General features: G+C 42.4%; 1 protein-coding gene across 2 annotated transcripts in view; it reads left to right on the top strand.

The window, feature by feature from the left end:
* The first annotated feature begins 3,657 nt into the window (after positions 1–3,657).
* KCNH1 (potassium voltage-gated channel subfamily H member 1) overlaps positions 3,658–26,514 on the top strand; it is a 180,309-nt gene continuing 157,452 nt past the window's right edge. For both annotated transcript variants that reach the window (XR_005256291.1, XM_038131516.1), the window contains exons 1-4: positions 3,658–3,892; positions 14,883–15,006; positions 15,252–15,358; positions 25,181–25,309. Coding sequence is in view for 1 of the 2 variants with exons in the window: in XM_038131516.1 (XP_037987444.1) it covers positions 3,820–3,892; positions 14,883–15,006; positions 15,252–15,358; positions 25,181–25,309 (433 nt within the window). In the remaining variant the exon portion in view is untranslated. The remainder of the gene's footprint in view (positions 3,893–14,882; positions 15,007–15,251; positions 15,359–25,180; positions 25,310–26,514) is intronic.

The raw sequence follows: 26,514 nt of genomic DNA, 5'->3' as shown, positions 1-26,514 counted from the left end.
TTTCAATTCAGTGGGGTGACAAATATGCACAGCTTAGGTGAAGGCAAATCTGTCCCTTCCGCAGCAGCAGCTGCTCAGTGTGACCATGGAACAGGAGCTTAAGGCTCTGTAGCCAAAGGATGGTCACTTATTGGGGTGATTGATACTACATGTCCCGACCTAGGGCCTTGTTCAGGAAAGAACAGGCTGAAAGAGCAGCATAATGCAAGACAGCTGAATGTCTTCTATAGCAAGCTATCTCCTTTTATGTTAGCCTTAAATGGAAGTGTTAGGTATTTAGTTCTGGCCAGCAGGCTTTAGCAAACATGCAAATTAAGCAACTCCAGTTTTAAAATTTCCAAAAAAATGATAGCTGGAGAGAGGTAATCCATTAATAATGAAGTCGGACAGAGTACGTGTCCTGTTTCAAGTGGGCCTTTACCTCCAGCTCTATATCATTTGCAAAATTTACCAGTGATGGTGAGAAAATGAGTATAGAATTGAAAATAATCACAGTAAGACATTATCACAGTGTCCCCCTGCTCTAGTGGTGAACAATTCATACTGTCAGCAATAATAATAATAATATTTTGCAGGGGGGAGAAAGTCCAAAGGAGGTAGAAGATACAGGAGAAATGTTCCATTTGTTATTGGGTCTAGCAGAGATGGAGTTCATTTTCCCCCCAGCAGTCCCCGGAGCTGTGCTGTGCATTGGCAGCTGTAAAGGTGCCCATAAGACAGCAGTGTTTTGGCTGCTGCTGAGCAGCGCTGGCACGGTGTCAGCACTGTCACTCCAGCATCTTCCCCTCACCAGGAGGGTGGGGGTGGGCAAAATCTTGGGATGGAACATAACCTGGACAGCTGACCCACTGACCAAAGGGATATTCCATACCATGTGATGTCTGCTCAGATACAGAAGCTAAGGAAAAGGAGTAGGGTGGGGGACATTTGTTATTTACAGTGTTTATCCTCCAGAGCAACCACTGTGTGCTGAAGCCCTGCCTCCTGGGAAGTGGCAAGACATCACTCACTGATGGGAAGTAGATAATAAAATCTTTGTTTTTTTCCTTTGCTTGTGTGCCCACTTTTTTTTTTTTCTTTTGCTGTAGTAACCTGCCTTTTCTTGACCTACAAGAGGTTTTTTCCATCTTATTTTGCTGGGGAAGGGAGTGATAAACCAGCTTGATGGGCATGTGGCGTCCAGCCAAGGCCAATCCACCACAATTTGCTATAGCATTTTAGTCATTTGCAATGTTACAGGGTAGATGTAAAACCAATCTAGGTAAAATAGCACCTTTGACATGAAACTTTGGATTAAGCATGACACTGAAAAATTAGGTAATCAGAAACTGGACCACGCAATGCAGCATAAATTGCAGCCGGCCCCCACTTCATGGAGTTCTAGAAAAAAAGTCCTCAGTTTCTTACTCTTATGTCACCTTGTTCCCACTTCTGTGCACTTGCTGGTTCAGTTTGAAACCTTTTTCCTGTAAAGGCCTCAAAATTCCCGTAATGTATGTCAGCTGCCAGGTGTCTCCTAAGTCATAGATATTCCTACAGATATTCCAGCAGAAGCTAAGGTACAGTGTGCACTTATTCCTCGGGCACAGTGTTTTTGAGGAATAATGAAACACTACTCCGCATCCCAATTTTCCAAATCTCACTCTTGGTTGTTAGCAGTTTGCATTAAATTCAGTGTCAAATGCTACATTTATGATTTTGTCAGAGAGCTTAGAATCTCTTCAGGTTTGGCCTGTGCTGCTGAAGCTAGCAAGAACTAAATAAGATTGGGGTCTTTGTATGGATTTGTTGGTTTTCTTAGCTTTGATAGAGATGGGGCAACTGAGAGATGTTTTAAAAGATTTTATTCTGTTACCACTCTCAATGAAGGGTGAGACATAAGAGACGTAAAACTCAATGCTATTCCATCAGAAACTAACTTATTTTCTGGTCACAATACTTTATAAATGTTTTTCAGCCTATTAGCTTTTTCCACACAATGCTGCTATTACTTCTAATACTAATCACCTATATTTTTAGCCTATGTAGTCTTATTACAATATATCTTTCACAGTTCTAATTCTCTAAAATATCTAGTCTTTTTACAAAACTGTGTTTTACAAAACCTTATTTTAAAAATTATTTCTAGTTCAATCTCTCAACAATGTTGTCTCTATTCCATGACCTTCCTAAATCAACACACCTTATTTCAGTGTTTATATACAAATATACAAACTATGTGAACTTTCTGTTAAGTTTTAAAAATTCTTTATAAATCCATTTCTCACATGGATGGTTGTCAGGGATACTTAGATGTGTAAAGATGTAAACAAATGCTTCTATGGGCTCTTTTGAACCTCAGCATTTCAGGGACAGTTAGTGGCCTTTTTTGCAGCTTCAGGCACTTAATTTTTTTTTTTCTCCTAACTTGCCTCTGTTTGGCAGCAAATGCAGATGTCCAGCATACAGATAATCGCCAGTTTAAAAGAGGTTTCTGTGGCACAGCTAATTTCTGCCTGGCAGCTGGGCTGGCCCACAGGGGCTCTAGGAGTTCCCAGGTGCCCAGCTGTATGAGGGGCTGCTGGCACCAGGATGCTCAGGGACTCGATCTGTAGCTGCTGCAATGAAATTGTCACCTGCCTTCACCCTTCGAGTCTCACACTCTTCGCTTAAAAATGCTGTAGGAGGCAGGAGGCTGGTGGCAGGGAGATCAGACTTCTCAGGCAGTGTTATGTCACAGTCAGTGTTTGGTCACAGCTATGTGGCTGAATCGGATCATCTGTGCGGCTGTGCTGGATCTGACTGTGGTTCCGGGCTGTGCTGTGGTCCTGGCCTTACCCAGGAGAGAGCAAGCTGGGCAGTGCCAGCATTCTGTGGGAACAGTGGTAGTGGTTAAAAATCCTGGCTGACACAGGCCATTGTGTTTGCCATACTTTATTTGCTCACACTGCGAGAAATAGCTTTTCCTCAAGCAGATGAACATGCAGAGACATACTCTCCATGTCTGCAATACACCTTGAGCTGTGGAGCCTGGAAGTGTTACACTTAATGAGGTATTACAGCAAGTAAATGCCAGTGCCAGAAAGAGAAAATGTGCCTTTTAAGTTTAAAAGATCTGAGTATTTTCCATTTACTGATAGATTGGTATGGGGGAATAACAAAGTTGAATAATCTCTGACTGAAAACTTGGTGTCAGTTAAATATCTTAAAGAGTTCAAGACCTGTCAAAGGTTATATTGTTAAACAGTTTGTTTTGCTGCTTCCATGGAGCTGTTAATCAGTTTGACCACTTAGTAGCCTTCTAACAGAAATCACCGTAGGCAAGCGTGAAGCGCGACCCGGGATGAGGCTCCGGAGCTTCGCGGGGACCCTCCCGGGGTAGGATGTAGCGGCGCCTCCCGCCGCCAAGAGAGCGGCTGCCGGGAGTTTGTGAGCGGTCTTCACGCACCCCGCGTTTCTCATCGGCGAGGGGTCGAGCACGGCGGCAGCCACCCCTGAGCGGGGGACGAGGCCGGCGGAAGGCGCCGTCCGCCGCGGACGGGCCGAGCGGTGCCGGGGCTCGCAGCTCGCGGCGCCGGCCCCAGACGATGGCGCTGCAGCCCCGGCGTTGCGGCGCGGCGGCGGCCGGCGGGGGTCGCTGCGGGGCGGGCCGGCGGCGGCGGCGGCGCGGGGCTGCGGTGCGCGGGAGGCGGCGGCGGCGGCGGTGCCGCACAGCCGCTGGTGCCGGTCCCGGCGGGGGCATGAGGCGCGCGGGGCGGGCGGGCGGCGGCGCGGCAGAGCGCGGGTCGGCGCGGCCCTGAGCGGAGCCTCCGCGCCGCGCTGCGCTCCCGCTGCGCGACTATGGCCGGGGGAAGGCGAGGGCTGGTGGCGCCTCAGAACACGTTCCTGGAGAACATCGTGCGAAGGTCTAACGGTAAGGGAGCACCGGGGGCGAGCTCTCGCCGGCCGCAAGGAGCCCGCCGCGTCCTCGACGGTGGGCGCCGAGCCCCGGCCGCTGCCGGGCGGCTCCGCCGGAGCGGCGCATCCAGGTGCCGGAGCCGGTGCCGGCTGCGCCGCCCAGGTCCTGCCGAGAGCCCCCGGCCCGGGCGGCGGGGCTCGGGCTGCAGGTGCGCCGGCACGGCGGGCGCCCAGCGAGCCCCGGCGGCCGCGCCGTGCCCGCGGCGGAACGGGATCCGCGCCCCGGGGACGAGCGGGGCAGCGCCCGGCCCGGGGCGGGGGGATCGGGGCGTCCGGCGAGCGGCGGGGGCGGCGGCGGCTCCGGACCGGGAAGAGGTGCGGGGATTCAAGATGGTCCCTGGGCTGAGAGAGCCGGTGCGGGGGCAGCGGCCAGGGCTGCCTGTCCGAGTTGAAAGGGAAGGTTTGTCGTAAGTGAGGAGAGAGTTTGCCATTTTAAGGGCTGAGGGAAGATATTGCTTTTTTTCAAAATTTTTTTTATTCTTAGTGCACTGTAACCAGGTCTCTCTCTTGGAAAACTGTGGAGTGGAAAATGCCTCGAATTTCACAATTGCATGCAAATATGTATTAATGCTATCCAGATTCTTTCACTTAGGGACTTACCAAAAGCTGCTCCCTCTGTAAGCCGGCGACCATGCAAGTGTTTATGGATTTGTTTAACCTAGGCATGTGCATTTCTTTTAAAGCCCCGAGCCTAAGTTTTGCCATTTTTAATCTTCTAGTGACTTCAATGGGGTTACTTCAGGGATTAAGAACTTGCAGTATGGTTGAGAATATGAGGATCAAGCTCCTTTTGAAGACGAGTTAATTAATTAAAAACATAGTCCATTTGTTCTGATAAGGCAAAGACAATTAACCCTCTTGATAAGCAGCTAAAAACTCAAATGATCCCAAGAATGATTTTCAAATTTTTTAAATTAGGCAGTATTATTGGAGAACTAGCCTTTGATAAGACCATATTTTCACATAAAATTGTGAGGCTCTTTTTATCGGTTATTTCTCTCTGCAACTTTCCTGTAGAAGGAAGGGGGCCGGAGGCTGCATTCCTGAAAAAATTACTTTCCAGTCTTACAGTGAATCTTACCCTCCTATTTTTTTTTATGTCTTTAAAAATGAGTGTTACATGTCATCACATTCAAGCTGCTTCTCTAATCTTCCAACAACAGTTATTGAAGGTTATTCTCAAAACTGTCTCGACTTTGTAGATTATTTTCTTCATTAAAAACCAATTTCCTCTTTTGGCTTTCAGTGCCAAAGCCTTGATGCAATAAATCAATTGATGCTTGGAGATGAGGGGAATCATGCAGCAGAAGCTATGCTCCTTTTCTTCCTCTCTTCCCCCATTATTAAGAAGGTGTCATAACAGAGCGTGGTGCTAGACAGCACAGGTAGAATGACAGCGCTCCATTTCCAAATGCTCAGCAAGTCCTAAGGACTGTAATCAATACAAGTTTTTAGATTAAGCTTGGTGGGAAGTGATGCACAGTTCAGACATACTAGGATAATCTTAGGGAATTGACTCAGATTTAGAACCCTATTTCTTCTGTGATGTGCCTTCAAGTTTTTGCTGGACCCAATCCAGCTTTGCTGGAAACGTGTAGCTGTCACATACCAGTGTTGGATGAATCAGTTTTTCTAACCTTAGTCTGTTTGAAGAGACAAGGATAGACTTCTCTTGTGCTGAGGCAGGGCTGTGCTGACCAGCACGGGGGCAGTATGGAAATGTGCCACGTCTCCTCTTGTCCTGCCTACTTGGCCATTGAGATGATTTGGGATGCCCACAGGATGAGTGCTTAAATGGGCCCATAAAGCTTGAGGTTTGGCTCCCCTTTCTTGGTTTTGTTCAATTGGACAGTAATGTGACCCACAATGAAGCTGTCTACGCCATTTGGGATTTGCCAAATAAACCTTGGGCTTGTTGTCAAGCTTGTATTGGCTGGCACATGCAAGCAAGTTGAGTAGTGCCAATAGATATTGGGTGATACAGATATGGGAATGTTCCTAATTTGTGGAGGATTCCCTTACAAAAGAGAGGAATTTTGTCATTGAACAGAAATAATGAACTAAGTGCTTCACGTGAAGGAACTCGTACATGATACGCATATCATCAGTCACAGGTGGACTGAGGAAAGAGTGTTTTGGGGCAGGGGGTGTTAACTCAGTGGAAGGGGCTCTATGGTGGTAACAAAGGAATGGGCATGCAGCTTCTTTTGCAAGCATTGCTGTAAGGACAGCACTAATTACACCATTATTTTACCAGTAGTTTTAACAAGGAATTCTTTGGACAGCCTTTCTGTCATGTTAGATGTGGGACTGGTGAGCTGATGCACATTCTGTGGCTAAGGGTAGTAGCAGGGTACGTAGACATGCAAGTTCAGGGTTTTTGCCATTAGGGTTAAAATTTGGCTCATGTTTATAGCACACCTGCAGCAAGACTCACCTCCAACCCCTTTGGTCTGAATTGTCTGCTTCAGTGTTATTAGGAATGAGAGCTTCTTCACAGGCTGCAAATCAACTGAGACAGGTTCTCATGCACTGAATGCCAGCCAGAAGAGCTGTGCTAGGGTCAGAGCTGCAAAGCACTTCCTTCCCACACACGGGAGTAAAGAGAGGATGGGGTAGCCTTAGCACACACAGGAAAGAACATGTCATGTGTCATCTTCTACACCTGTGGACCTTGTCTGGTCCTCTGTCATTTCTTCTCACACAAAGACCTTCTGCATGAAGTATGAACTTAAGGTTTGTCCTTCTTCGAAATGAAGGACACCATAATTCTGATCATCTTGTATTTAGTGTTCAAAATATGTGTTTCTATACTAGCCATGCAGAGCTAGAAAAATAAATGTTGCATGTAGGGGTTGGCTGACAAAAATTTCTTTGAAGCATTGAAATATTTAAAGACCAGAACACCCAGTGGGACAGAAAATGAGCCCATGCTGTAACACAGCACAGTATATAAAGAATCACTAGCCCCTGATGGGTGCTGCTAATGTGATATTAATGTTTTTCTTGGTAATGTAATACATCCACAGTATACAAGCACTGTAATAACAACAGTTATAAACCTGGATCATGGCCAGGGCACCCAAGTCAACTGGTGCAGCTTGTTGTAGAGAATAGTGGGGGTTTTTTTGTGATATTCCAATGCTTTATCAATATCTGGAGAAAAAAAATAGGTTTTGGTTTATGTAAATGCCAGCCAAATTCTTCAGTCCTTCCTTGGTCAAGGTTCTCATTGAAGTGTGTGATGATTGTGCGTATATAAGGATGGCAACAGTAAGTCCTTTGTTTACATGGCTTTGGAATTTCAATGGAAGTCACAGGTACTTTTCTGATTTATGGACAAAATAAGGAGATTGGAAGAAGGGTAAGTTAGAAGGCATAAGGCTTGTGTGAATTTAATTTTCCTTTCACAAAATCCCCTGGGAACACACTAAGGAGACATCAGTTATGGAAGCAAACCTGCATCTTTTGATGGAGAATGCAGAGAGTTCCCTGTAGAGGGAAAGAAAAAGCACCTTCAGACATAGATCTTGAGCATAACAGACATTTGCAAGATTTATGGCAGTGCTTTCATTATAGGCTATAAAGTCCCAGTACAATAAACATTTTGCATCCTGGGCATGCTAACCTTGTACCATCATCTGAGACCTAGTAGAGAAATTAACTTTATTGTAAACACTTCTGAAACTGAAAAGACTGTTTTTGTGTTCAGCTAGAGAAAAATGTAAAGGAAACTTAACAGAGAGTGAGGAATGAAAACAGCAGACCTTCAGAAACTGCAAGAGGACAGCTTGTAGGTTCTGTGTAAAGGACATTTTCCCAGAAGAGAATGAAACAATGGGTTTTATTGCTTCCTGATCTTCCTTCTTTCCCATGTTAACAACTGTGGAGACACATATATCTTCATCCATGCTTTTCACACATGTACAGTTTATCAGTACATTGAAAAACCTATTCACTACTGATAATCTTTTTTTTTCAGTATCACTGGAATTGAATGTAATTTTTTTTTCTACTGGCTTTTACTAGGCCAAAAGTCTAGTTTTGAATGTGTGGCTTTATGCATTTAGGAATGTATGACCTGATTTCGTTAAAATTACATTTATAGATAGTAAGGGAAAAAATGTACAGCACAGAGATGACAGGTAATGTGCTTTAAAATTAATGTTCTGAAAGCTCAAGAACTTCTCCTGTGATAATTCAATGTATCAATCCAGTTTTACATTAAATCCTAGAACAAGATTATAAAACAAATCTTGATGAAACCCACTCTTCGGAGAATCGGTTAATGCATTTTTGTAACTCATAGATAAAAGTGAGTGGGGAGTTAGGTCTTGTCTCAAATATTTTTAAGGCTATAATCAGTAAATCAAATGGCTTCTTTAAACTAAAGAAAGACTCATAATCGACGCAACTAAAGTATGCCTTTTCTGGATTAGTGTTCAGATCATATGGGATGGGAAAAACAACCCTCCAGCCAGCTGAATGATGGACTCTCACTGCTAATTGTCCTTTAATAAGAGTGGTGCAATGTCTGACTTTTACTCACTGATAAACTTTCTGATTTCTGAAAATCATCTAATTATCTCATTCTAACATCACATGTGTGTAAATGTTCCGGGATTTGTGGTTTAGTGTTTATTTTTGGGTTTTTTCCTGGGGGGGGATTGTGCTGGATTTTTAAAGTTTTCAATATGGACAGTACTTCAAAGAGAAGTAGGTGACAAATCGTGCTATCCATGAAATACATATGACACCTTTGGCGCAATTCTGGTGCCATTTCAGCTATTCTTGTTCCGTTATTCTGCAGTAATATGCTTTATTTTAAAAATATAGATAATTGTGGAGATTTTATAGCTACAAGCGTTAGAATGATGCGTAATTTTCAATTTAAACTTTTCTCATGGTAGATGCCTGCCATGAAATATTTTCTATAACAATGCAAAGTAAGAATGTTGAGATGGAAAAGGTAGTTTTTTGTCTATTCTGCTGGCTGCAATTAGCATTAATTTTCTGTCATGATTTAAAGTGACTCACTTGAAGTTGTTGCTTTAGTTGGAGTCTTTTGTTATTTGTGGAAAGACTGATGATACAAATTTTTTAATAATTCTTTTCAACCTGCACTTGCACTTTGCTCTGGTGTACACATGACAATGTAAGTCATGTTTGAATAAACATGAAATATCTGTATTTAGGGAATTGTGTTCATGCTGTAGCAACCAAGGAACTTCTAAATTAATTTTGTTTTGGAAATTAAATAAATAGTTATATAAAACTTTTATAAAACAGCCCAAATGAACCTATCTATAGGGGTTTATATTTTTCGTATTACAGTGAGCTTAAAAATTCTGACCTCAATATTAAGGATGGATGATTTTGAGGCCACTATATCATTATCCTATAGAATGATCAAGTTGTTCAATGGGATATTTAAGCACTGAAGCACTTCCACTGCAGGAATGAATACAAGGATATACAATACAAGGATATAATGAGTGAATGTGAGTATCCATGTAACACCACTGTCTTCCGCAGGAGAATGTGAGTGGAAGAGCAGAATTATTCCTTAGTATTTTTATTCTACCATATGAATAGTCTTTCTGTCATTTGAGCAGGTCTGTACTTGCTCTGACTACAGTTACACCACTTCTGTTAGGATGAAAATGTGGTTGGTCCCAGAAGTGCAAGTCTCGAATCACGTGTGTGCAAAGAAATGATTGAATAAATACTTGAAATTCAGTGTGACTTTTTTGAACTGACTTAGGGCCATATTTTGATCACAGAAGTTACATCTGAACAATGTAACTAATCAGTGTGACTAAGTGCTTCTGGTTTTCCTTTTTTTTTTTTTTTTCAAAGCTAAGACTAAACATGAGCAAAGATTCATACATACCTATCCTGTGTTAGCAATTTTGACAGGCCTGCTTATACACAATGTTTGATTTCTGTGCTCTGGGAAGAAATTAGACAGAAATGAAGCAATCTCTTCCCCCCCCCCAGTATCCAAATGATGCTGTTTGTTATGCAAAGTCACAAGTTTGTAAATACCACGTGTCCCTTGTCCTTAAGCTGTATGATACAATCTTTACTGCTGTGACAGCGGCACATGATTTTTGCCTGCTGCACATTTCTTACGCTGGCTGTGACACAGCATCTCTGCTGTTCTGGGCCCAACTCAGGCAGCAGTAGCTGTATCCTCCACCCCTGTTCCATGGGTAGGATAAGAGACACATGTGGTGTGCAGTTCTTTTAGTTCTGCTGTAGTGCTTGTTAATTTAGTTCTGGTTTGTGCTTGCTAATGCTCAAGAACTAGGTTTGCTCCCCTGAAGATCCATGGGAAGAGTTTGAGACAGGATAAAAAAAGACCTGCTAGTCTCAATAACCAGGACTGTCATTGCTCAGCATGAGGGAGGCTGTGGTCTCAAATGAGGAGGGCAATCTTCTCTTTCTCCTTGTCCTTGTCCTGCTCCTGCTTCTCCTCCCTCCCCTTCCCTTCTCTCTCGTGGGAGAACAAGCAAGTTTGGTGAGGAGCAGGTCTTCCCACCATAGTGAGCCTGGTTCCCCTTTTACTCAGGGAGGAATAAATGGGGAATAAACCTTTTGAGTGTTGTATTTGTATGATGACTGTGGGAAAATATATTAATATATTTAAATCCCATTTGTGCACTACACAAACCCAAGCACCCTAAGGGATTTGACTGACCCAGATATGGGAAAGTGCAGTGGGCACCAGCCTCTCCTGTTACCGAGGTCTGCACTAGAACTGCCTGGGAGAGGTTTCCCCTTGGCTTCCTCCATGCAATGAGGGAACACCTTCAGTGTGGGAATGTGTGGCAGTGCTGTAGGAATATATTTGGTTTTTGGTCTCTGACCTTCTGCCACTGTTTCCCAGAAGAGGACCTGTCCATCACTGGTGGGACTGGGAAGGTAGAACCCGCTTGCTGGCCTCTGGAAAGAGGTGGGAGGGGTCTGAGCTTGGCAAGATCCATGTTGCAGGAGAGGCTGGGATGCAGTGGGAGAGAATATGTAGCTGTGCAGGGCAATGAATGGTAGGGAGGAAACATTTAAGTAACTTACTTGCTCCACGTTCTTGCAAGGAGGTGACCACTCCTTAGTCAGCGCGTCCTGGTCGGATAAATGTCTGTGAGTGCAACTTATCCAACTTATCCACAGGAATTCTGGAAGCTGATGGACAGTTTTGGTTAAACAAAGTACTAAATGCAACAGTAGGATTCAGTAGATAGAGTAGTTTTGGTAAGATGGGTGCTCTAGACACCTGTGATTGTTACTGTTAAAAGGACCAAGGTTATTTAGAAAGACATTTTCTTATTCTTCTGTGATGGTCGGTTTTCTGAGTGGGGGAAAGTACTGGTTTCAGTGACTGAGTGAAATCCATTCTTACATTTTGGAAGGAGCTAAAATGTTTTTCTTGTTGCTTTTAAGTGGCCATGTCTACTTTAAAGTGATAACCCAAACTAGATCTGACATTTGAGTGTGTAGATGCTGACGTGGGTATACTGCAGTGAGCAGAACTAACCTGGGGAAAATGCAGGCTAGAAAATATGAAGTGATGCACTTCGGAAAGTAATCCATGCTGCAGAAGCCTGCCCTACTCATGCAAGTAATTGTGCTGCCTTTGTGATGCTACAGCTCTTACTTGTGTTTCTGCAGCACATTGTGCTCTGTGCTGTACCTCTGCATATTTCCTTGCCTCCCAATGGTGTTGTTCAGACTGTGCCCAGTTTAGCACAAGCCAGAAGCCCAGGTCTTTTATATGAGGCTGCCATCTCCAGTTCTAGCTCATAAGAAGGTCCAGTGACGCTTACAGCTTCTTCTTGGGCCAGGCAATACTGCTAACACAGTTGCCATTGTGATAGAAACTGATTTCCAGGTAGGGGAGTTCACTGAGTCCTTTCAAAGAGGTGCTTCAAGTCACCAAATAGTTTTGATGCTGCTGCTGTTACTATTATGTCCATTTCATCCTTGTCTTTGAAGAGACTTTAGCAGTGGATTTCTTCATGGTGTTCCTCTGGCCAACTCCTTTCTTGGCCTTGCTGACCCACTTGTGAGTCCCCAAGAGTCTCTGCTCTGTGATACTCAGAGTTCACTAGAGCATCCCTCATGCTTGTTGTGTAACAAAGCTGCAGCTGTTTCCTGGTCTCTGGGACCCTGTGTCCCTGCAGATGCAGTGGCAGTTTTTGCCTCAGTGGATGTTTTTCAGTGTTTTCTTATGTTAGGAAAAATTACCAGATTACGAGCTGTCCTCCAGCAGCACATTGTCAGGGATGTCAATGCAATTGAATGTAAATGATAGCAACGAGGACAGCCCTTCTACTTCTGGGCTGTCTGTCGGAACAAGCCATGCAGTGAAGTTATAAGTGGGAGTCCTTATTTTATGCTGTGTCTTGCCAGCGTTCACACAGGCAAAACAGTGTTGTCAGAGACACTTCTGAAGAAATGAGATGTGTTTGTCAGCTATGTAAGGCCCAGATCAAAGAAAAGTCAAGATGCATGAAGTTGGAATTAGCTAGAAGGGAGAGACACTTAAGAAACAATTGGACCGTCAAAATCTCTGACTTGTTCTTCAGTTTGATAGTTGTGCAAAATTTTTCGTTTAAAGCTTTATGGGTACATAACGATCTCTCAGCTTGCTTCTAAGTCACAACTAAACCCAGCCTGGACTCTCATGAAACATTGTACCTCTACATGCTGAAGAGGCCCACCCAGTGTTGACAGCCAAGTCAAACTGACTTAAAAACTCACGTGGTGAGGATGTTGATATCTATTCGCTGTGGTGGCTTGATGATTAGAAAAGTAATTCGAGAGCTGAAATAATGGCTGAGCTTTCACTGCTCTAAGATAGCCTTATCTTCTAGGAGAATGTCCAAACTGCTTTTGGGGGAGAGAAATATGTGCATGTTCTCTATGCGTTCTTTGGAAACTGCAAGTCCAAAAAAATGTGGCTTTGTTGGGCCAAAACATAAGTGGGAACATGATTCTTCAGCTCCTGCAATAATGGCAAAGAATCAAGTATTAACTGTGAGAACTGGGCTAATGTTACAATATTAGGTATTGAAACAAACATGGGAGAGGGGAAAAAACCAGCCTTGAAACATCCCCCATTTAAATTGTTTTCTGTGGTTTAACTTGGTCAGATTTCTATTTGCTGTGCTAAAGTTTTTCAGTTCTCCTCTCCAACACTGCTCCCAGAGCTTCCAGCTCCCAAATCCTTGAGAGCTGGGCATCTAGGGACTAGACTGTTGCAGTCTCAACTTTTGGAGCTTAAATCCCTTGTGGATTTAGGGCTTTGTTTTCACCTGTAAATAGGAGACCAAGAGCATTGTTGTAACTCACAGAAGCCTTGCAAGGCTAGATAAAAGTAGCATTATCTCAATGATGGTTATCGGAAATGTGTCCTATATAGCCTTCAATGAAAAAAAAAAAACCAAGAGATTATTTATCTGAAGACAATAAGGTTTAAGTGTGAAAGGCAGGCAAATTCTTAGCAGGAACTCTTTAGGAAGTGGAGAGAAGGGAAAGTTACCTTTTGAGAAGGGAAGGCAGTCAGAAGCAATTCTTAAGTAATTTATGAATGGAATAACACTATTCAGATCAGGGCAGGACCATGTCTAACATTTGTATTTGCCTTTTTTTGGTAATTTTTTGTACTTCCTGATGAAATTTTAAAATATCCTAACACAGTCTAATGTAGGGTTTGTAACAGACACTCAAAAGCCCTTGCTTTAGCAGTGAGAAATTACTTGGTTTACTTATTTGTAGGAAGGGGTAAAAGAGTTGTATTGCTTTGGGGAGAAAATGCTTCAACTAAGCAAAACCCATGGTATTTAAAAGAGGCTGTGCGAAACAAAGCAGCTAAAATATCCTGAAGTTATATTACTGGTGTATTTTGTTCTAAAGAGTGTGTAAAAATACCCTTAATCATGCTTGTGGAATTGGGTATTGAATTTAGCTAACTACAGGACTTATTTATTGAAACCCACTTGAAGTTTGGGGTGAAAGATTTTGAAAGGGGAAATTGAAACGAACTGAACACTTTGCAATTTATAGGTAAAATGTCATTTAGTTGGAGGAAGTATTAATGAGATCTGTGGATGTGTGAGCAGCTGGGAGTTGATACTGAAAAGCAGACAGTGTGGTGGACTCCCGTAAGGGCTCTCCTTAAAAATGAGTGCCTCTTGATCTCATGTGACTGCTCAGCCTTTCTTGCAAAAGCCAGAGGGTCTTTGCAGCTGTGACAGGAGACACCATCTCCCGCTGCCTGCCAGTGCCCAGGGAGCAGCACTGCTGTCTGTCTTGGCACAGGTGTGGGTTTGAGTTGGCAAGCATAAAAAATGTGGCACGCATAGCCCCAGCAAGAATGGAGGCATGAATCCTGCTTAGTTGTTTTGGGTTTTTTCTGTACTGATTGAAACTCCTTCTGGCTTGTATAGCAAACAAGGAGTTCCTTCGACTGATGTAATTGCTAGCCCTCAGTTTGGAGTGCTGTGCTGTACACAAGTGCTTGAGCTTGTGTGGCCAGCAGTGAAGGCAGTGTTGAGAGGAGCCCCTGTGTCTGCATTCAGGGAGGAGAAGTATTGCTCATGTGGTGGTTTGGCCACCTGTAAGAGGCTTCACATTCAAACTGAGTGTCATATGGATCAGTGCCTGTGGCACAGAGGGAAACAGTTTGGTGGATCTGTCTTCAGTCAAGAGATGAATTTTACCTGCTTAACCATTTTATGCTCTGTCTGAGTAATTAATACTTATTTTAAAATAAAAATTTACTTAAAATGAAAACCAGGAATAATCCTATTGACTGCAGTGGGAATGATATCTGGGAAAATTGTGAAGGGGCTGAAGCAATTAGGACTGGGTTCAGAAATGAGCATTTCCTCAATGCAACCATAGCTTTGACTAATGTCTAACTGATGTGTTTTTTCAAACAGATACTAATTTTGTCCTGGGTAATGCCCAGATCGTGGATTGGCCCATTGTCTACAGCAATGATGGATTTTGCAAGTTATCAGGATATCACAGAGCAGAAGTTATGCAAAAAAGCAGCACCTGCAGGTATTTTAGAACAGATTTATTTTCTGTTAAGTAGCTTGTAGTGTTGTGCCTGTTCTTGAGGTGAAAAGTAATCTGTTTATTCCAGTTTTGTCTTTTGTCTCCTGGGGCTACATCTGTCAAATATGCTTTCCAGGTGAAACTAAATCAAAGAAGAGCCATTTCTAAATGGGTCCTTTTAACACAGTAAACAAATGGCTCTGTGCCTTTGTCTGGTATCTGACTTGAATTTCTCCCTTTATTTGCAGTTTTATGTATGGAGAGCTGACAGACAAAGATACAATTGACAAGGTCCGGCAAACATTTGAGAACTATGAGATGAACTCCTTTGAAATCTTGATGTACAAGAAGAACAGTAAGTAGCCAATTAGTTTGTGCATTAATGTAGGTGTGTAAAGTTGTTCTTAATTGTAGTGTAAACTACAACTCTGTCACCCTGGAGGACTGTGCTTTATCTAGGGCTAAATAAGCCCCAGTTCTGCCACTTGATCTGAAGGGGAGAAATGAGAACATTAGAGATGAAAGTCACTCAGGGAGGCAGAGGAAGCTTTCTAATTTGTTCTGACATTTAAAGTAATCTGTGTGTGATGCTTTAAGACAACACTGACGGTTCCATCAACAATGGTAGTACACAAGCTAGGTTTAGGCAAGTTTCCACTACAGAGAACATACTTTCTCAGTTTTTGACAACTTGATATAGCAAAGCCAGTATATAGTAATTTTGGAATAAAAAGAGCCCATCTTTTGTTTTAGAATCTGAACTACTTCTGATGTTTTCAGATGAAACGTCTTTTGTTTTGGACAAAAAATCCTTAATTGGCACGTGATTTTTTTTTCCCTAGGAAATTCAGTCTGTCTGTAACTGCACATGTCAGCAGATGAACAGCTTGACCCAAACTCAGTGTCTCACCTAGTGTGGACTATGTCATGCAGTTATTTTCATCTACTTAATGAAGATGAAAATACTTAATCTACTTGATCTATGTCACCTGAAGCACAAATTCACTGAGGTCTTCAGCCTAGCCAGATCTTAAGCTGAAAAAATTGCATTCTGTAACTTATTTTGCTCTTAACAATTTTGCCTTCTAATAATGAAGCTGGTACTGCCTGTATGCACAGTCTGTATGGCCCTGCTTTGTGCTGCTTTCCTCCTAGGGCTACCTGCCTCCAATATTTACCTGTTTTCTAAAAGCTGATTTCTGTTCCTAGCTCAGTTTGTGGCCACGGGGACCGTATGCAGCTCGCATCTATGCATACAAACCCGTGTAAATAAGCTGCAGTCCTGGGATCTGGGAGAGTCTGGAATTCTCTCTTAGTTATCGGTGATTTGGCTCCGAGGAGACGATGCAGCTACTCTTCTGTCATGCTGCAGCATATTGCCTGCAGTGGAGCCTGGGGCCTCTCTGTCTTTTATGCAGATTTAGAGCAAGGTAACCGTGAGGGATGTTTCCTGCCCTGCTGTGCACTCCTCGGAGGAGAGGTGGCCTCGAATGAAGCCCAGCTGTGTTGTGTGACATGCCGAAAGAGGAGCTGCTACGGTTCTGCTCCGTACAGAGGGTCACAGGCATGGGAAAAAGGAGAGCACAGAGCTTGCTTTCAAGTTTAACAAACTGCAGAGTACCTAATGTTTGTTAGATTTGCAGCTTTAGAGATACATTAACTACTGTTACAGAGACTAATAACGCAAGAGAGTTTTAACTGAAAAATTTCAAAAAGGGGGCATCCTGGAACTTTTTCTCAATATAAGCCACATCACAGAAAAATACTGTCCTATTTACCAGTCACTTAGCACCCAGACTGCTAAGTGGCCTTTCCTTTGGGGTCACCTTGCCTCTGCCTGCAACTGTGGCAATGGTTCAGATAATGAACCTGATTGGTTCTAACCTGGTCTCAGTTTGAAATCTTGGGAAAGGACCCTGGATTTTGTTAGACATCTTTTTTCCTGCTCTTTGTTTCTTCTGTTTGGTCTCTCTGTTCTTTCCTCATTCTATTTTTCTTTTTCAAATTAGCCAGGAAAATAAGAGTTTTCTTGTTCTTTACCTGTCTACTGCCTCTTTATAAACTAACAGACACAACAAATAGCAATTTTTTCCCAGTTTTGAGTTGTTGGATAATTGGTACATTTTCCACAGCCTGCACATTTAATGTAATTCTGGCTGTTTTAACAGTACAGTCTCTACCCTTTTGGAGGAACAAAGGAAAACAAAATAGGAGTTTTGAGTTAATAATGATGTCTGTAGTGCAAGTCAATCTTGTACTTTTGGGAGCAGCTGTTTTTTTCTTTCTCTGAGAAACAATTATTCCCTGGTCTTACATGTCAAAGCAGATTAAGACATTTAATGATGCTACTAGAAGTGATAGGCTATTTTTTTTTTACATGGCACTCTCCATGGTGGTGACCCAGTGTTAGTATTTACTTGGTTGCCTGATAAGAACACCCCATCCAGCTGTTGATAGGTACAGTATATCCACAAACTTCATTGTAGTTCACAGTATTAACTCTAGAAACAACATAGTTTCCTGCCTTCATCATGTTTGCATTTATGGATGCTGCCTCTACCCTGGCCTTCCCTTGCTTTGTCCAGTCCTCCCCACATCCAAAAGCGACCACACTCCCTGTTGTCAGAATTTGGAATTAAGATATGATAGAGATTTGATGATTCCTTGGGCTAGGCCCTTGATAACTTAGCAGATATGGAAAAATCATTGTTATTCTCTGGAAGAATTGCTTCCCAGAAATACAGAGCTTCTTCAGGATAATTGGAAGCAATTAGAGCAAACAGGTGCATAGCCACCAGATTTTTGTCATTGTTGCTTTGATGCCATCCAGTTGCATTCAGTGGGGATTCATTGTCATACCTGGAAGGAGACAAAGTGAAAGCTTTCTTTAATCAGGACTGCAAAATGACAACAGACAGACTGACAGTAATTTCACATGAGAGCTTCAGTTCCATCATTTAATTAGATGTGAGCGCCCAGTGATGCTGGAAGTATTGTTTATTTTTATATGGGAAAATGAAAACATTACTAAATCTGAAGTCAGTGGAGATAAATGAACTTATTCCAAGGAAGGGTACAGCTTATGTATTAGAAAATATTTTATATCTAGCCTTAGTCATATCTTACCTTACCTGAATTGATGTGTTTTAAACATCTAACTTCTTATCAGACTTTGACAGCCATTTGTTAAGTTTTTACACTTTATGTTCAGTCTCATCAGTTAAAAATGGCTGAATAAATTAAACTTGGATTTTCTTTGTCTTGTATTTTGTCTGCAATATAGGCCTGGCATACAAGCAGTGCAAAAGCAGGCTTGTTCTATATGCACTTGCTTTCATTACTGATAAAATATATTTTTGTAAGAATACAAAATTCACTGGCTTCTATCTGCCCCTGGAGAGGTGGTGTCCAATTGAAATCTAACCCCCTTTTCTATGCAGTACTTGACCCACTTTAGTGGAAGAATATTTGAAGTGGGGTGAACTCGTCAAAGGTGAAGTGCATCAAGAGTTAGAAAGAGTCTTCAAGTGTCCCCTGTCTGAGCAGAGGCATTCCCATAGCTTATGGTCTGCAGCTGTGCTGCTGAGAGAGTGTTAAGACACTTTTTTTTTTTGTATCTCAGAAGTTTTCTACTGATAAGACCAGCAGAATGCTTGCTAGAATGCTGGCTTGGCTGTAGGTGTTTTGCACACTGCAAAGCAGTTTGGTAAAGCAGTAGCTCTTTGCTGAGTAGACATATTATGGTGAGAGTCCCAAAGGCTGGGATGCACTTTTGATTTGTGCTGAGCTTCATTTCCCTGTTTTCTGGGTGCTTGAACGTTTAACAAATTTAATAGCGTGAATATTTGTGTGTGTGGTTTTTTATTTGTTTGATTTTTTGAATTTTCATTTTAATGTGCACACAATCTTCTCCCCTCCTTCCTTCTTCCTTCTTCCCCCAGTGTATTAGAAAGCCTTCAGATGTCAGAGAATGACAAATCAGCCTAAAATAGTGATTTGGTAGATTCTACTTGCGTTTATCTTTGGGACCAGTGCTTTCTATAGAGTTTCAAAAGCAAACAACCCCATCCTAATTTGTAGGAAGCAAAATTCACTTCAGGGTGGTAGACCTGTGATTGCCCACCACCCCAGTTATGAGAAAAGAGTTTCTTATAATTGTTACTGGTTCAAACCATCTAAACCCATTTATACTTATGTGTGTGCTGTGCCTGTAGTGTCCCCAGATGGAAGCCTTTGCTAGCCCATATCGTTGCATAGGAACAGAAGCAGGAAAGAATGAGGGTGTTTTAGTCAAGTGACAGGTATCCTCCTCAACCTCTCACTGAAGGGTAGCTCCATTATTTGTCAAGCAGTAGGCACACCTGCATCTCCTGTGAAATCCATCTGTGTGAGTTCAGTTACCTTCAGCAAGGTCAAATTAAATATTTTGGTCTCATAAAACTGGTAATTCCCATTTATCATTGTCTTCAAATGCGTAGGCAAGCAAGGCCTGCTGTCATCTCCACAAATATGTACAGAATTCCCATGTAGTAATCCTTAAGTATTTTTCCTGCGGTAAATGGAAACTTTACTGTGTCTTCCTCATACTCGTGTTCTGTTCTTCAGAGAGCTCAGAATCAGGTGAACCGTGCCAGCGCTACTGCAGTACAAGACTCTGTGCTGAACCTTGTTTTCTACTGTGCTGTTTCAGTGTCATAGGATAACCCTTGCGATCAGCAATTCCACCTGCAGGGGCTAAAATTGATTTTTCTTATCTTAGCATGTAAAGATCTGACCTTTAGAAGCATTAGGTGCCACAGCATCCGAGCACCAGATAGAGAAGACATGAAGGTAACAGCTTTAAAAGTGCTGAGAGTGTATTTAAGGGATTTACTCTTGTTGGCACAGAGTGAGAGCTGCAGGCTGAGTTGATCTGTTCTCATTTGGTGCACACACTCTGCTCAAAGCTAGAGTCTATAGGAAGACTTTTGTTCTTTGTCTTGCATGGTCACATGTCATGGGCTTCTCTGAACACCTGGTAAAAATCTGTGTGGGTATAATGGCTGGTTAAAATCTGTGTGGGTATAATGGCTTGCCAAACTCTCTCTGATCACACCTCATCAGCTGGTTGGCTAGTTTGACATTGGACAAACTGTTCAGTCAGTGTGGGATAGAGAGAAACAATCTCATACTGAGTACCTGGGAAGAAGTGAAACCTTAAAAGGGGTGGCTGTAATGGTCAGCCATGCTGTTAATATAGCTTAATTCCTGCTGTCTGCATTGCTGCATGTAGGAATTGTTGGAGAAAGGGCACATTTCTATTTCCATACTGTTTCCCTTCAGGACAATAGGTGTCTGATGACTGTTAGACTGAGACATTATCAAGTAATGCATTGGTTGTGCTTAGAGGAAACTTGCCCCATTTATTAATGGCAGTGTAGATGTCAGCTAAATTGTCAAAACATTTTTAAAATTGCATTTTAAAATTAATTTTGGTTTAATTAGTGGAAAGAAAAATTGTGTATTCCAGTTTTATTTAAACTATGCTTTTTGTAGTTTTGAAAAACAGTTGGCCTTTTGGGTTAAATGACTCAAGGTATGGGCAAAGAGCACATTTAAATAGTGGTTTTTATTTTCATATAGCCTATTTTTGTTTGGCAGGAGGGAAAAAACTCAGGATAGCTCAATAGTATGCTCATGGAGAGGCTGGAATAGACCTAGATCTCTTTCACTTTGATGATGTAAGAATTTCTGAAAGACTTCAACCAAAGTTAAATAGCATGTGAAATGCTGGTGTTCCTGCCCAGCAAGAAGCTGAACATATCATTGTTGAAAGACATAGGACTGGAAAAAAGGATAGGGAAGAGATATTTTTCTTTCAGACCGGAAATTGAAAAGAATTCAGACACTTAGAGTGTGTTAGTCTGGCGAAGACTTGGGACTTGAATGACAGCCCTTAAAATCGTCTTTGCTTTAAGGCAACACCATAAGAGCTGTGCTTAGGCTATAAAAGCCTATCAAGAGCTGCACCTGTTCATTCTGGATTGGCTGTGTAACTTTGGTACCATGAGCCAGGCTGGTCCTATGGCTGCTGTCAGGCATTCATTGTAGATTTGCCTTTCTTCTCAGTTGTCCACACTGCTTGTCCTGCAGCTTTGGAGGGGCATTCCCTTTTCTAGCATGATGGGTGCTATGCCACTGGACAAACGCTGGATTCTCTCACTGCTGATTCCAAATCTAACAGAAGCCAATGTAGCTCATGAGTGTTTACTTTTTTGTTTGTGCACTAGTATTATCACTGAACTTTACCAGGGAGAGGGGTTGCCAGGACTAAAGATAAAATGTAAATGGAAGTAGATATATTGTTGGAAACACTGGTAAACACTTTCTGTGTGGCTGTGCATCAGTGCAGACTGGGAAGTTGCTCTTGTTTTGCTGTGAGAACTCTGGAACCTGCTGCAGTTTCACTGCCTGAATAACCACAGGCTGAATCTAAAAATCACATTTTTCATTAAAATGGCCTTTTTTGTGCCTCTTGCTAGTCATGGCTGTCTGGCTGAGCAGGGATGTTGGCTTTGACACCAAGAGCATGAGGGCTGCCTGTAGGACGTTGAAATTCTGGTTTCCGACCTGATTTAGAAGTAGTTTATACTTTAAGCTTTCCTGTTTAATAGTTAAATAAACTGTTTAAGAAGTAAAATTCTTCTGATAATTAAACCAGTATGCAGCACAAAAGCTGAGCATGGCCATTTCTTGGCTGAGCCATTTGGTGTGTTCCCACGTTTGAGATCACAGCCCTGCTGTGAATGAGCTCCTGGTTGCAGAGCACTGTGGAAAGCCCATGTAACCCAGCACTGTGAACATGCACCTCATGACTGTATTTTTATATCCACTTGTCTCCTATTCACAAGAGACACTGACAAGATGTTAGGGAATGCACTGCAGGGAAAATACAATGTTGTGAGAATTTTCCATCTACTTATTTCTGTCTTTGTAGTGTTACTGTGCAGATCCCAAACTGGAAGATGATTTCTGCAGTCCTTGCGTGCCACCTTGATTTTGCATTTTTCTCTGATGGTGGCACTCTGGAAATTACAAGGATACCCAAATAGTGCATTTCATCAAACATGCCTACTTTTAGCTGTCAAGAACATCTGGCTCTTTCTTTTAGCCTGTGGGGCTTATCACTAAGTTATACACTTGGTTCTAGGTAAAAAAGTGTTTTGTTTCCTTTTTCCTATAAATAATGCAACACATGAGTGGGAGTCAAGGGAGTCAGAAAGCAAAAACCCTGCTGATAAAAGCTCCTTGCCCTGCAGCAGCCTTCGACAGGTTATTGGGAAAAGTCCTCTTGCTGCATTCAGAACATGTTAGGAAATTCTTGCAACAACATACTATAGCATAGCCAAAAAGGGAAGGTGACATCATGCATCTGACAAATAGCCAGAACAGGAGGGTGAATTGCATCCTTTCTGTGTTGAGTACAGCGTCTTCAAAAGCACCATGGTATGTTTTTATAGCTATGAGAGGCAGAGAAGAAACTGAGTGTGTAATTCAGCCTCAATGCTAGAAGGTTAAGACTGTGAGCAGCCCATACAAAATAGCTGCAGCTTGAAGTAGTAAAACAATACAAAGGGGTCTGGGGAGGGGGAAAAATTCCCTAATCAAAAAAAGTGCATGTAAATAAAGATTAAAAAGCAAGGCTGTTGATGGAGATCCTGGCTGATTAAAAAGTTGCAGTGTTAGTGAAGGGTGTTGAAGTGGGTAAAATGAAAAGCAGTTAGTCACCAAGGAGCCTTTGTAAAAGCAGGATACGGATTCGATCAGCCTCAGAATAGTTCACATGTGAAGTTGGGAAAAACAAGTAAGTAGGAAGAAATTGAGATACGCAATTTTAGGAGCTCTTGAGAAAGGGTAGTGTAAAGGGTGTTACTGTCTAGAAAATTGCTGTTGGCTGCTTTGTGGCAGTGTCTTCTGAGCTCATTAGCAAGTTAGTGGTGATTTTACGGCACGGTTACTTTGCTGAATCTTCTTTCACACTTAGCATGTTTGTTTGTTCATACTTTTTTGGAAGGAGTTGTTCAGGAATGTTAACTCTTAAAAAAAGAAGTATATTGACCCTTGAATACTTTCTGCCATACAGGCATATTTCAGAAATGGCCACCAGTGATTCCATCTGGATTTCTCTGCTTTTTAGCAGAGGCCTCCATGCATCATAGACCCTGCTGTTTATAGAAGTGGCTGTACATATGGCATGGAATCTCAGCCAGAGTTTGAAACTGCTGGTGTGTTATGCAGGCACAGTGGGAGCCTTAGGAATTGAACTTGGTTTATGGAAGTTGTCCATGGGTTTTGGAGATGCCCTACCTTTCTGTAGCCAGAAAAGATTGCTCAGCACTGAGGCTGGGAAACAGCCAGGTGAGGCCCTGGGGACAACAATCTCTTGTTATATTAACATAGGTGGGAAAAAAAGCTGCGTTTGCTTCCTTTTTTGGACAGTAACTTGTAAGATACCTGAGGTTTTCTCGTGACCCTTTGACAGCCAGGAAACCCAAGTTGCCTTTGTTACTAAAAACTATTGCATGAAATACCATGTCGTGCTCATGTTAAAATACTGAGCAATTCAGGTGAAAGAGAATCTGATCACTAGCATAGAAAAGGGTCCTGTGACTGAGAAAGAAAAGGAATAGTCTTCTAAGATCACTGTTTTCTAAAACAGACTTTGCCACATGAGTGGAAAAGATTGTGTGGTGCTCTTTATTCTGGCTTTCCCAATGGGTCAAACTCCTGCTGATCTTAGTTTGGCCCCTGGTATGTAGACCCTTCTCTCCAAACAAATCTCTAAAGGGACACATAAAAAAAATGTTGCTCACAGCAAGCAAGCCTGAATCTTCTCTGTCTCTTGCTTCTTGTGCTTGCGAAGGCAATGATGAGTTGTTTTCATCATCTCTGAGGGTGTAGGGACAGTCTGAAAACCCATGGACAAACTCCCTGAAGGCTGAGGTCTGGAGTGTCCCTACTGTGATGTACCTCAGAGTTGGAGAAGTCATCTTTTTATCTCTAAAGTTAAGACTGCAGACTTGAAAATGGTGCCTTCAGGGAGGTCATGTTATTGCATACAGGAGCCAAGTGCTTTGTTCTGAGCCCTCCAATCAGTTTATACTCAAATATCACTAAAATCAGTGTGACTCACAGGACTCAGTGGTGAGACCTGGGAAATGAGTGGTAGACACTGCCTTGTTACATGGAACTTCATTGGGATCACTAGGTCTTCTCAGCAGTCTCAGGAGAACTGCCAGAAATATAGAAAGGCAGGGCTGACTGACAGATTCTCTCCTCCAGGTGATCTGTGGGGATAGAGGTCAAGGAGAAATGGCAGCAGCAGCATCTGAAAGGTCACTTTGTGGGGCCATCTTTTTCTGTGATGTGCAGACTTTAATCTCTCAAGCAGTTTAATTAGCAGTTCAACTGCTGCAGTAATTAGAAAGGTGCAGTTCCATGCAGTACAATTTGATGCCATGCACAGCTTCATGTGTTCTGGTCCTAATGGCTTGTTCTCTCCTGAATTCTGTGGAGTCTTGCTTCACACTGGAGTGATTTGGAGCAGGCTCAGGCCGAGGCAAGCTGGAAAGCAGCTTGTGAAGGGTTTCCCTTGGATGAGGGAATTTGCCGGCTGGGTCAGAGCTCCTGGAGCCCAGCTCTGAAGCTAGACATAGGCTACTATAGTAGTTAGGACATGGTCTTTTTTTAGGGCATTCCTTGTCGGCAGGGAATTATGAAGTCAACCAAACTCACGCCATATTCCTGAGGTGAGACTCTGTGTTATGCTCACATCCTAGGCACAGCTGGCCCATTCTCAAATCCTGCAAGAACCACTGCTGTGTGCAGCCTTTGCACATACATGGGACTCTTCTTTCAGGAGATCACAGAACAGTTCTTAAGTTCAAGTGTTAACTTTGCAGGTGAAGTTCAGAAATAGGGTGATTCTTGGAAGATTAAAAAGCTAAGAAGAGACAGAGCAGAGAACTTAAATAACAGACTTGTCTGCTGCTTTGTTATTTTTCCAAATAGGTGTTTGTAAAAAAAGCCAACATTAGAGTAACTTTTACAGATGGCTGATTTGAGATGTAAACATCTAAACTGGCACATTTACTGTTCTGCCTGCCATTGACCAACTCTTTGATGTGTTTGTTTCCAGGAACACCTGTCTGGTTCTTTGTGAAAATTGCTCCAATTCGAAACGAGCAGGATAAAGTGGTTTTATTTCTTTGCACTTTCAATGACATAACGGCTTTCAAGCAGCCCATTGAGGATGATTCATGTAAAGGTTGGTCTTTTTCACAATTACATATTTATGCTGCTTTTGTTTGTTTGCCCTGGTCTTGAAAGAGCTGAAGTTCTTTAAATACCCAAGCCAAAGAATTAAATGTTAAAATAGCTTGTAGCTGTGCCACTGGGGGTGGCATTTGTGCAAGAAATGGTTGCTGATTTCTTTAGTGAAATTGTCCTGGCCTGCACTGGAAAGGGTCATTGCTAATGAAAGCCCCAAGTGCTTCAGAAAGCCCAGTTTACATAGTAAATAGGTACTGTTCTTCCTTTAAAATACACTATTAACCCATTCTCCAGCATAGCCCTCAAGGATTCACAGCGGTGCTGAACAGCCCTGTACAAACTGTGTGTGAAACTGCATGAAAAAACTGAGGAATCAACCCTGGCTGAGTCTAGCAAAGATCAGAATAATTAAATTCTGCCTGACTCGATGTTGCTTGTCATTATTATGGTATTTCTTATGTTAAAGTCCTGTTCTAGTTTCCTTTAGCCTATGTGAAGAGATTCCAGTTATCTTAAGTGGAATCAGGTTTGAGCTGTCCTGGAGAGTGAAGCAGTACAGCAGTGTTCTGCTCTTAACCCTTTCCTGAATTACAGCCTGGAAACCTGGAAGCAAACTCAGCTGTGACAGCAGCATAAACTTTCCCTCAGGTTCAGATCCCATCAGAAACAGACCTTTTTTTCCCTATGGAGAATTACAGAGACTTGCATCCTCTGGGGTAAAAAAGGATGTAAGTTCTCTTGTTGTTTGCATTTTTGTAGTATTTAATAATATTTGTAGTATTAAATTAAACAGGAAACTTACTGTGAAGATGAACTGATTTACATTTGTTCTCAAAATGTTATTCTTTAAAAACATAGTTTCTCAAAGTGGAAACACCTGTTACCATGAAAAAGGAAGTACAACCTTGACAAACATACCCTCTTCCAGGCTATGTGGATAATTTTTTTCTCCTGTTAATGCTATTTGTTTGGTTCCTTATTGCTTTAATAAAACTAAAAATCTTAGCTTGTCAGAAAGTTTGGGTCTATTTTTTCCCTGCCTAATGGTGCTCACTGTATACTGATGAGGAGTGACAGCACAGATAAATAAGCATGATGCAGTAAAGCTGGCTCTCATTTATTTGCTGGTAGTGAAGGCCCTTGCTTCATTTAGTCAGTGGATAAGCAGGACTTGGAGTCAGGAGTGGTAGCTGAGTCCTT

The sequence above is a fragment of the Motacilla alba genome, chromosome 3 (genome assembly GCF_015832195.1).
Source record: "Motacilla alba alba isolate MOTALB_02 chromosome 3, Motacilla_alba_V1.0_pri, whole genome shotgun sequence".
NCBI lineage: Eukaryota > Metazoa > Chordata > Aves > Passeriformes > Motacillidae > Motacilla > Motacilla alba.
The sequence above is the reverse complement of the archived record's forward strand: the minus strand, read 5'-3'. Positions and strand labels throughout refer to the sequence as shown.